Genomic DNA, 11070 nt, shown 5'->3' on the forward strand with positions numbered 1-11070 from the left:
CCGCCCCCAAAGCCCCCAGCCGTTCCCCTCCCCCTGCCCCAGACCTGGAGTAGAGAAATTGAAGGTGATCAGGTCCTACCTTTGAGGTTCGATGTCCCTACAGTGGAGACGGCTGGAGACGAGGACTGTGCGAAGCAGTTGAAGGCGGCCTGTTCGCTCGAGGACTCATCTGAGGTCCCATTCTCCTTCTTCTGCCTGTCATCAAACACCCTCATAGACTGCAGGGTGAGCTGTTTTCTGTGCCAGGAGTCCACACCCAGCGTTAGAGGTCGGAACAGACATTTCCCCTCTTTGTCTGCCTCACCCTCCCAAAGGAGGCACGGGGGGCACACCTCTCCCTACCCACCACCCACGGTTTCTACGAAACCTGCTTGCCCCTGAGGCAGCCAGAGGCCCACGCATCGTGCTTGAGCCTGTAAGGAGGCCTGAGGCCGCAGTGTGCGGCACGGAGCGGAGGGGGCTGTTGGGGAAGAAGGTTTCAGCTCGCTATTCATTAGGCCAAGCACATGGGCCACAGACAGCTGACCCGGAGGCCTTACATAAGGAGGGTGACTGGGCGCCCCAACTGGTGAACACAAAGCCTCCCAACTCCCCACTGGTTGCTAAGACTGGGAGAGAGTGCTCATTTGAGCGTGCGCTTTGTTTTACCAACCCGTCCATCGTAACAGGGAGCACAACAAAAAAAAATCTATTTAGATGTTGGAAATTATTTTTAATGCTTACCCCCGCCCCACCCGACCCCCGCAAGGGGAGAGGTTAAAAATCTGGGCTGATCGTCTGGATTTGAGAAATTCTTTGAAAGCGGGTGGGGGAGGGGAGAGCTGTTTCCATATACTCTCCAGCTGTCTGCCTAATGCAAACTGCTACATATACCCATGAAGGAGAACGTCCTAGATCTCTCAAGGGGCCTCAGTTCTGTCGGATGGTATTTGCAAGACAAGGTTGCAAAAAATGCCGCAGCATTTTGTGAATGGTTCGGTCCTTTCCTGGGACCTGCTGGGGGATGGACTTAATCAGGAATTACCAGGCGTCTGTATATATCCCTGACAGTGGTCTTCCAGAGACCACTATGGTGGGGCCAAGTTCATCTCCTTTAGGGTAATACAGAGGAGGCACAGAAAGCGTCCTGAAGTCCGCAAGCAGGTGGCAGAGAGGCAGTCAATTATTTTCCACCCTCTCCCAGACCCTTCCCCCAACCTTCCTACTCCAAGTGCCCGCATCCCGCTTCTAATAGTTGAGATCTGGGTCCTAGGAAAGTAATTCTGCGGGTTACCTGAGAAAGTAGTACTGGGTAAGGGTCTCCACTCACCTTTTTTCTCTTCTGCCATTTCCAGTGTCCCGGAAACCTTTTGCAAAAGGGTTGTTGTCTATTTTTAACTGAGTTATCTAGAGGAGGCAGCACAAGCAAGAAAGAGACATTGGCTTCGTTTTCTAGAACGTTTTGGGGGAGTTTTTCCTCCAAATCAGTCTACTAGAAATCTGACTGCCCAAAGAAGTCCTTCGGATATGCCAGGTTAAAGAGGAAGCCAGAGGGCCTGACAGTGTGGAGGGGGCCGGGAGAGAAGAAATCAAGGGGGCTGCACCCTGGCTTCGATTTCCCATAGGAAGCCAGAGCAGAAACTCCAGACTGAAATTACACCGTCCGGAAAAGGCCTCACCCTCTTTTGTACACAGCCTTGAGCGCTCAGATTTAGAAATGGCAAGACTGTCGAGGCTGTCAAAATGGACAACCTGTAGATCTTAAAATTATGCTTTCATTTTTTTAATACGGTGCAACTAATCGTAAACTATGTTATGGCGTATTTCCTGCCCCCAAACACACACACACACACACACACACACACACACACACACACACACAACATACAACACAAACTNTTTAATACGGTGCAACTAATCGTAAACTATGTTATGGCGTATTTCCTCCCCCCACACACACACACACACACACACACACACACACACACACACACACAGCATACACTGCAAACTTTCCTGTGAATCTAATGAAATGATTTATGGGGGTTTGCTACTCTTGTGCCAGAGTGGGCTCAATTTTTTTTGCCGGGTTGGGGGAGGGGGCGCGGAGGAGGGTCGAGGAATTACACTATTGACGTTACGATTACAGATGTCAAGGGACGGAATGACCACAGGAAACATTGGTTCTTGTTGATATGCTCTGCCACCCCCATCAGGTCGGAGAAGGCCTGTGGCGTCTCTGTCCCATCAAAAATGCTACATTATTACTTGAACAACTCAGATTCACGGCAGTCTGCGTCGAGAGGGAGCATGCATTTGCACGCTGGGGCAGAATGCCATCGCATGTAATCTTTCAAATTCTTTCCCTTGGGCGGGGGGCGGTATATACAGCCAGAGGACCCACCCATGGGAACAATGAATTCAAAATGCAAAAGGCAAGGTGTTGTCTGGTGGGCCGGACTCTCACTGAGGTCCAGGGTTCAGAAGAAGAGCTGGGGTCCTTTGCGGCTCCTCACCCCCCAGAACAGCCGGCTAACAGTGAAGCTGGGAGCTAGTGAATCAGCAAGAGTCACTTTCTCCGGGTCTCTCCATGCACCTACCCATGACCTTCAGGCCACCATAACTTTATATACCAGGTGCTGCCTGGAGTTCCATTTGGGGGCCCTCCTAATCCTGGGCTTCGGGCCCAAGGGAGAAAAAAAGAACTTCAAATGAAGAGATGACTTTTGGTCATCTCCTCTCAAAAGCCTCAGACAACTCGATTAGCAGGACCCTGTGATCAGAAGAGGTTTTTCCAACCACACACACACACACACACATACACACACACACCATAAAAAACACAGCAGCATAAAAGGTAATAAAAACCAGACCAGCTACTCAGGATTTCTGGCCAGGAGAGAAAAGCTGCTCTCCGATTGGTTTCTCCCCCCAGGATCCCAAATGGCTTTAGCTGAAATTTTTAGCTGGTGCCCTGAGAACCTGGACCCTGGGTTTTGATGCTTCTTCCAGAAAGAGAGGAAGCGGAGCCTCAAAACAAACAAGAGAAAGCCAGGAGTGGGGAAGCCGGAGCCAGCACAGTTGCAAGAGTTGCTCACTAGGCAAAGTTAGTTTGGCACGTTCTCCCTCAGCGCTGGATTCCTAGCTGGTCAAGTTTTTGTTTTGTTTCGTGTTCTCCCTGCCTCTTGGACGGGCTCAGAGCCCCTTCCCCCCAAAAAAGCGCCACTGAAGGTCATATCACAGAAGGAAACCCAGCCTCCCCCATCCCAATTCTTTTGTAAAACCCCCTTCTCCAAGCAGCTTAAAGGTGAGACGAAAAATAGCCTCATTAAAAAGGAAAAAAAAAAAGCGCCTTTTGGTTACCTTATCATTCTGGTATGCTGTCACGGCGATGAATTCGGTTTCGGGGAACAAGTAGGTCCGAAATGTACTATAAGGAAGTTTCAAAATGTCATTGGCTCTCACAATGTGGAACCGAGGCTGGTATTTGTGCATCGAGTTCAAAATGGTCTGAGGCGGGAAGGGGAGGGGGCAGGGAAGAGGGGAGACACAGCAAAAAAAAAAAGAAAGAAAGAAAAAAAAAAGTTTAGTGGGATAAACTGGACCTTAAGACCCCTGCCAGGCTAACACCTACCCCACCAGAGGATACCAAGCTTATCCGGAGCCCACCTCCTCTCCTCGGAGTACCTCTTTGGGCACACTCCACACCACAGATGGTATCTTCTGGAGAAATCCAAATTGCTCCTCAATTTCCAAAGGGCTCCCCCCACCCTCACCATCTAAGGTCCGTTCGTACCTTGAACCCTAGCCTACCTGAGTACCAAAACTATAATTCCCCTGCCACGTTGCGTGCTCACTTGGGAAGGCCAAAGTCTTAAAAGATAGAGAAAAACATGCATTTTAATTTACAAAATGATTCAGTCCTTTAAGCGCCCACTAATTGACGAGCCCAATCCACTTAAAGCCCTGAAAGGTTGAACTCCAGAGAGGAATATTTATGCCTTAATCAAATCAAGGGCTTCAAATGCAATTCCTGCCCGCAGAAGAGATTTCCGCGCCCTTCACGTCTTCCTGGGCCTAATCTTTCTGCTTATTCCTCGCTTATCACTGGTTTATTTTATTGAAATGCGGGGGAGGGGGAGGGGCAGGGGGCAAAAGGTGTTTTTGCTTGACTTTTACAAGCAATTCCAGTCTCCTCAAAGTTTCTAAGGACGCTGCTACCGACTCCGTGTACACGCTTCCAACACACACACCACGTTTCTCCTGGAGAGCTCAGCCTCAGTCAGCAAACCTGACTTTTCCCCCAGGCCCCAGTCTTTTATCATAGAAGGGAAAAAAAAAAACTCTCCCAACACGCACTCCCACCCTTTAACCAACGGAGCCAGGGCTCTGAACTTGAACCCTCCCCCCCCCCAAGAAATAATAAAGCTCGTTTCAAAACACAGGAATGATTACTCAAAATAAATCCCTGACGGACTCATCGCGTTAACATTGATTTTATATCTTAACCGTCTTCTATCTTGGTTTTTAACTTCACTGTCAGGCATTTTCCAAGACCTGGAATTGTCACAGAACGTGAGCGGAGAGTATACTCGCCCTCGTTTCTTTAAGAACGCCAGGCCTTCCATTATCAAAGAGAAACACCCCGGAATCCTCTCTCGGGCTCTGTTTTGGATCGAGCCACGTTTGCTACGCTGAGCAGCGGAGGGCGAGGGAGAAGTCTGAGCAGAAACCTGTGATTTACAGGGCAGGCACTGCCTGTGTTCGGGTGAAGACACACAACATATTACCGAGCGGCGAAACTTACAAATCCGTGTTTGTCCGAAATGTTGTTGGTAAGTTTCAGTTTGTGGAAAGTGACAACTTTGGACATCCACTGTTCCCCGGTAGCAGGGCTGTCTGGGTGAATGTACATTCTCTTTGGCATTTCAGGGTCAGCCTTACCAGCCACCATCCACCGAGAATTATGGAATTTGTATCGACAGTCATCAGCCGCTATAATGTCCATCAACAAAATGTATTTGGCTTTTTTATCCAGCCCAGAACACCTTACTTTAAACGGAGGAAACATTCGCCTACAAGAAGAGGGAAGAGAAAGGAAAAAGAAATCACTCAGACTCTTGGCTGGGGTTGATTCCGTTCGCCCTAAAATATTTCAATCTGATTTAAAAAAAAAAAACACCTTTCTACTGTGATTGACTGATGAGCTTCTGGTTCAGAGGAGGGCCACTGAGTGCAATATTATATTCTTCCACGACAGAAGTATTAAGTACCCTCAGTTTCACTCCGGTGAAACGTCTCAAGGTTCAAAACAAGTGAACTGTGGCTGCATTTCTCTACAGCGGCTAACAATTTCTCCACAATTTTTCCCTCTTGTAGGACTTCACGGAAGGCCCTCTTTACATTGAAATTCTTGCCTTTCCCCTTGTCCCGTGAGTGTCTACCCCGAAACAGCTAGGGGTAGGATTTTGGTAAACGTGGGATCAGTCAAGGCTAGAATTCTCCACCACCCACTGCTGAGAAAAAGTTAAATCTATCCAGGACATGAATGTCCGGCTTCCCTACCACGGAGCAGCGAACCGGCCGCTGGGGGAAATGAAACCGGCCTTCGGTGAGGTCTCAAAACGAATTTTGTAGTTCGGGGTAGACTTCTGGGCCTGATAACCAATCTGCCTGGCACGCGGCAAACCACAATTCTCCCGTGGCCCAGGCCAGTCCCGAACGGCACGACTGTACCACCGGACAGCTTCTGATTTCCCAGAAGTCGTGGCAACCCGAAGTCCTGACTTGAAAGGAAGCACTTCACTGTGAAACCCAGGAAATGTCTTCTGGATTTCAGCATTCTTATGCCCAGCTTTGGCCTCTTTGGGCTAGGAAAGATCCCGAAAGCTCAAGACATCAAGATAGGGATTTTATTTTTATTATTCCAACATTATGCCTTGATAGGCTTCAATGCCATTTAAAAAAAAATCATGGATTTTAAGTGACAGGCAGGGTTCGGTCAGGCAAGGACCTTTTAGGGCTAAAATACGGTTGATAGTATAGAAAAAAAGCAGCATGTATCAGTGGCTCCTTGGATTCTGCAAACATCACCTTAATTATCCAAAATCGCCTAAACTCTCCCTCGGATTACAGACACTTGAAGCAGTGGAGACAAACAAACCCCAGTGCCCTTCCATTTCTCTGTGACCCTGCCGGAGGCAAGCTCAGGCCCCCCCTGCAGACCCAGAGGCTAGGCTGGAGGGCAGAAAGGGCAAGTGGAGTGTTAGCTTCGGGTCTCCCACTCCCACACAAAGGAAAAGGGCAGTTAAGTTTTTCCTCGCTGGGAACAAAATGAAACAAACAAAAAAACCAGACCATCAACACAGACAGAAGGATGTTCCAGAAAGGTTTAGAACAGCGAACTTCCTGCCATGGGGTGGTTTTCTTTCTTCCTGCAGAGATCGATGTCTGAGTTCCTTTGAAAAACTCTATCTAGCCTGTAGGAAATCCGTGATGCAGCCCCAGGTGGGAGAAACCACGGCTGCAAACGTCCAGGTAAGCTGAAATTTCCTACCACTGGGGAAATAGCAAGCGGGGAAAGTCTGTACCCGGTTCCAGGGGACCTAAGTTTTGTCTGAACCCGAATAACTGGCCAACCGAGTGTTCTGGGAACAGAGAGATAAAGGGGCGGGGAGGGGGAGAAGAAAACACCTCCGGTGGCTTGGGGGAGGAGGCCCTGCTACTTGCTTACCTTCCCGACTTGGTAATGACCATCTCGGTGCCTCGCTTGTGGAACTGATCCCAAAGTTCTTTGGCCTCGAGGTGCACCTTGGGGTCATCCTCCACCTCTTCTTCGGGCTCCATGGTCTTCAGAGGCCTCAGATGCGCCTGGGGCCCCAGGGACGAGAAAGGGATGCCGGTCTCGGCCGCCCCCACCAATTGATCCATGATCGGCTTGGCCAGGGCGCCGGGCAGCGAGAGCGCCGCCGCGCCGTTGGGAGGCAGCGTCAGCGCGGGGAAGAAGGGCGGCTGGTGACCCAGCACCGCGCTCATGGCGAAGTCCGGCGCCCGGTGAGGTAGGAACGGGTGGTAAGCCATGCTTGTCCCCGGAATGACCGGATCTCTCATGGAGAGGCTCATGCACTCCAGGCGGGGCGCTGGGCTCCAGCCGGGGACGAGTCCGCAGCTGCTGTTTGCTTTTGTTTTTGCTCTCTAACAGCAGCGCATAGTTTGAGAGAGAGAAAAAAAAGAAAGAAAGCAAAGCAAAAAGGGGGGGGAATCACAACGAAAGCACCCTAGGGAAGGGGGAAGTGCCTTTTGGGGAGGGGGGATGCCTCTTTTAAAGAGGGCAAGGCGAGAAATCAGGAGACATAGTCGCTCGGGTGACTGTCCCGGTGCCTCGCGTGTTTTCAGAAGCCGCTCCTGGAAGTCGGTTTCGCCGGCGAGAGCGGCGAGCAGGGTCTCCCTGGCGCCCGAGCCCCGCGGCGCAGCCAACTCGACGCGGCAGCCCCGGGTCCCAGGACTCGCTCCCTGGCCCCCCGGCGCTTTGTTGCAGCTGCGGACGGCTCAGCGCCGAGACTTTTTTTTACCTTCTCTTCTCCTTCTTCTTCCCCGCCCCCCGTCTGTCTTCCTCTCCCTCTCTCTCGCTGGCGGCGTCTGCAGCAGCGTAGACCCGGCTTCGCCAGCGAGCGAGAGAGCGGAAAAGTCTCTGGCCTTAAGAAATAAAAAAAAAAAAAATCTCTGATTCAAGCTCTCTTCTCCCAGCGCTATCAAAACTCGAACTGCACACTGGCTTCCGTCCGCCCTCCTCCTCCTTCCTCTGCTCCGAGCCTCCGGAGGGTGTCCCGGGTTGCAATCCGAGTCCTGCAATGTTGCACTCCGCGCCTGTCTTCCTTGTTCTAAAACGTGAGCGAAATCGCTTCCTAAATCTGCGTCCAGACGCGCTGGGCAGGGAGGACTGAGTGGGGTGGGGTGGGGGAGTGAAGAGGGGAGAGGGGAGAGAGAGAGTGAGCGAGAGAGGGAGAGGAGAGAGGGACGGAGCGGGCGCGGGAGCGCGAGGAAAGGGAGGGCGCGAGAGCGAGCGAGCGGGAGCTCCGCGCCACCCTCCTCCGCCTCTAGAATTCCCCGGGCGTCTGCTCGGCGGCTCTAGAAGGTCGGGCTGTGCTGTGGGCTGCGGGGAGCCGGAGGCCTCTTGATTGGCTCTTTGACGCTTTCGGACCAATTGTGTTGCTGCATAGGCGTGGTTTTCACAGGTCGAGTGCTGGGGGATAGAGGCGAGTTATAAAAAGAAGGTGTCGGAAACTGTAACGTCGCAGCGCCGCATCGGTACTACTGCCTGTCCTGTGAATATGTCAACATGATCAGAGGGAGGGCGGGGAGCCACTGGGGAGCGCGCGCAGAGTCGCCTCTAGGTGGCTTATCGAGAGATCGCTGCAGTCCCTGAGCTCGCTCGGCCCACGTCTGAAATGCCTCAGTCATCCAGCCCGGGATCGAGGGAGGAGGCAGGGCCCGGGGAGGAAGGGGGAGGAGGAGGGAGCGAGCGAGCCGGGGAAGGAAGGCGGNCCTCTCCCCCCCCTCGGCCCCACCCGAAGCCGTGGGCGGGGACCCGAGCGCCCCGCCACGGCTGCGCGCGGACACGCGCGGGCGCCCCGGGACCGAGCCACCCGCGGGAAACACGTACACGCAAACACGTACACAGCCTGCCTCCTCCGGCCCTGGTTTGCGCTCACCCCGGGAGGCGGACTCGGGGATTTTTTTTTGCCAGCCCTTTCCGATCTCGTCTTCTGCCCGAATCCGGGCTCCCCGAGTTCCACGTGAATGTGTGCGTGAGTGTAGAGGAGAGAATGGAGACCCGGACAGAAGGAGCGCGGCGAGGGACTTAGGCTACGGGCCTGCCCTCACCGTGGCGGCCCTGAGCGAGCTGGTAGGGGGGAGGCGCGCCCTCCTTGTATCTTCTCTGGGCATTCCACTTCTCTCTGTCTGCCTCCGTCCTTTCTCCACCCGGGGACTTATCTCACCAGAAGTAGGGGGTGAATTTGTAAAACAAACCGTGATACGCCCCCACCCCAGAGGCGAGGTGACTGGTTCCAGTTCGGGGGGGGGGAGCCCTCTGCCCCCCCCTGCAGGGGTGAAGGGGAGGGAGGCATCTTCCGAATCAGACCTGTCACCGAATTTGTATGTTACCGCAGGTCCCTGTCTGGATCAGAGGGTTCCCCAAACCCCCATCGCTCGCTTCTGGGGGAGGGGCAGGGAGTTGGGCCGTCCCTGTCTGGATGGATGGAAATCGTGGGGAGAATGTTCTTCTGCCCTTCTGAGTGGAGAGCTTCCTTTCAGGGAAAAGGGCTGGCTTCAGGGCCTAGGGGGTTAAGAAACCCAAGGCTTGGGACGTGTGTGTCTGTGTGTAGACAGCGAGCGCGGTCCTCTCTCAGTCCGCCTTGCATCCCCCCCACGCCCCCAGCTCCCAGACTCCGAAATGGGAGCAAGTGGAGGGTGAAAATGCACTTCTATTGTGGGCCAACGGCCTCGAGATAGGGGCGGAACTTGAGAGGCGACAAGCTTTTCCAGCCTCGCATTTTTGACGCACATGGTTAAGAGCGCTTGGCGCCAGCGCTCAGAATTCCCTGAAGTCACCAGAGAGAACGCCCCCTTCTTTCCCTCTCGTCCTGTCTTTCTCTGGGGTCTCTCTGCCGGTGGTGCAGAAGAGAGAGGAGACAAGGGCCTGGGGTGTGGGCTCACTGCGCCCCCTCCCGCGTCCCTAGCGCCCCGATCCCGGAGGGTGCGAGAGGCCAGGCCTACCCCTCCTTGCGCCTTCCACCGAGGTCACTGCAGGGCTTCACGAGTCTCCGGAGGCCCGAGCCCACCCCCTCCCCCACGTCGCCCGCCTCCTGAGCCCGGGGCGGCTCGGCGGCGCTTTCAGGAGCGGCCCCAAATCCCCGCGATCTGAGGTTGCCTGCACTCGCCAGCCAATGTCTGTCTGGCCGCTCCAAGCAGAAAGCAGTTCTGCAGCCACAGTGCGTCTGACCCCCCACCCCTCCCCCCCACTGTCTCGGTGCCCCCAAGCGAGCAGATGCAGGGGAGAGAGACGTCTCACTAGGTCCTCGCTTCCTTGGCCTCCCTCCGGCTTGGGACTTGGGGAGCCAGCTTGCTGATTTTACTTGTAAATATCTTGACTTGCCTCTGGCCCCGGCGTGGACCGAGCGGGATTTCTGGGCCTCACGTCGCCCCCTCCCTCGAATGCCGGTGTTTTGACCGTAGTTCTGACTTCACCCTGGGGTCACCCCAGTTACCGCTCGGTAACCCCTTACCCATTCTTGCTCGCCAGGGGTGGGGGGAAGAGAGGAAAGTTTGCGGGGTTCTGAATCGAAAATGTCGACATCTTGCTAATGGTCTGCAAACTTCCGCCAATTATGACTGACCTCCCAGACTCGGCCCCGGGAGGCTCGTATTCTGCTGGGAGGCCGCGGTAACTCGGGATCAAAAGCTGGAAGGTGCGAACTCCTCTTTGTCTCTGCTGGGCCGTCGCGCCCCCCTCCCGGTGGGTGATAAACCCACTCTGGCGCCGGCCGTGCGCTGGGTGATTAATTTGCGAACAAACAAAAGAGGCCTGGTGGCCACCGCATTCGGGTTAAACATTGGCCAGCGCGTTCCGAGGATTTGTGCCAGGCCCGGCAGCCGCGAGAGCCCGCAAGGCTAGCGCGCCCCGGGGCGCACGGCTTCAGGCTCCAGACGCGGGGTCTACACGGCCTGCTCTCGCTCTCTCTGTTTGCAGATCCCCACGATAGTCTCTCTTTCTGCCTCACTCTCAACAAAAGACCTACAGGAAGCATTGAAGGAGCCTGCCCTTCAGGAGAGTCTGNGTTTGCAGATCCCCACGATAGTCTCTCTCTCTGCCTCACTCTCAACAAAAGACCTACAGGAAGCATTGAAGGAGCCTACCCTTCGGGAGAGTCTGGAAAGTGGTGCTTTTAAAGGCGGGAGAAGGGGGGGCGGCAAAGTTTGGATCGGAGAGGACCCACGGAACTTTCGGTGTCCCCCAGACGTTCCTGCACCTTTTTGCAAAAAAGTTTTCATTGAATCGCAGGTCTGAGTTTTTGTTTTTTTTACTATTAA

General features: G+C 54.0%; 1 protein-coding gene and 1 long non-coding RNA gene across 2 annotated transcripts in view; one reads left to right on the top strand and one right to left on the bottom strand.

Moving 5' to 3' along the window:
- The window catches only part of TBX3 (T-box transcription factor 3), a 13273-nt gene extending 5122 nt beyond the window's left edge, over window positions 1-8151 (bottom strand). Inside the window, exons 1-6 of the mRNA XM_077745637.1 lie at window positions 6713-8151; window positions 4787-5054; window positions 3793-3852; window positions 3343-3489; window positions 1310-1386; window positions 80-237 (exon numbers count right to left, since the gene is read on the bottom strand). Of these exons, the coding sequence (XP_077601763.1) occupies window positions 80-237; window positions 1310-1386; window positions 3343-3489; window positions 3793-3852; window positions 4787-5054; window positions 6713-7101 (1099 nt within the window). The 5' untranslated portion in view covers window positions 7102-8151. The remainder of the gene's footprint in view (window positions 1-79; window positions 238-1309; window positions 1387-3342; window positions 3490-3792; window positions 3853-4786; window positions 5055-6712) is intronic.
- Window positions 8152-8648: 497 nt separating this feature from the next.
- LOC144216320 (uncharacterized) overlaps window positions 8649-11070 on the top strand; it is a 15614-nt gene continuing 13192 nt past the window's right edge. Inside the window, exon 1 of the long non-coding RNA XR_013330637.1 lies at window positions 8649-8884. This is a non-coding gene — a long non-coding RNA (uncharacterized LOC144216320). The remainder of the gene's footprint in view (window positions 8885-11070) is intronic.

The sequence above is a fragment of the Crocuta crocuta genome, unplaced genomic scaffold, assembly GCF_008692635.1.
Source record: "Crocuta crocuta isolate KB4526 unplaced genomic scaffold, BGI_CrCroc_1.0 scaffold692, whole genome shotgun sequence".
NCBI lineage: Eukaryota > Metazoa > Chordata > Mammalia > Carnivora > Hyaenidae > Crocuta > Crocuta crocuta.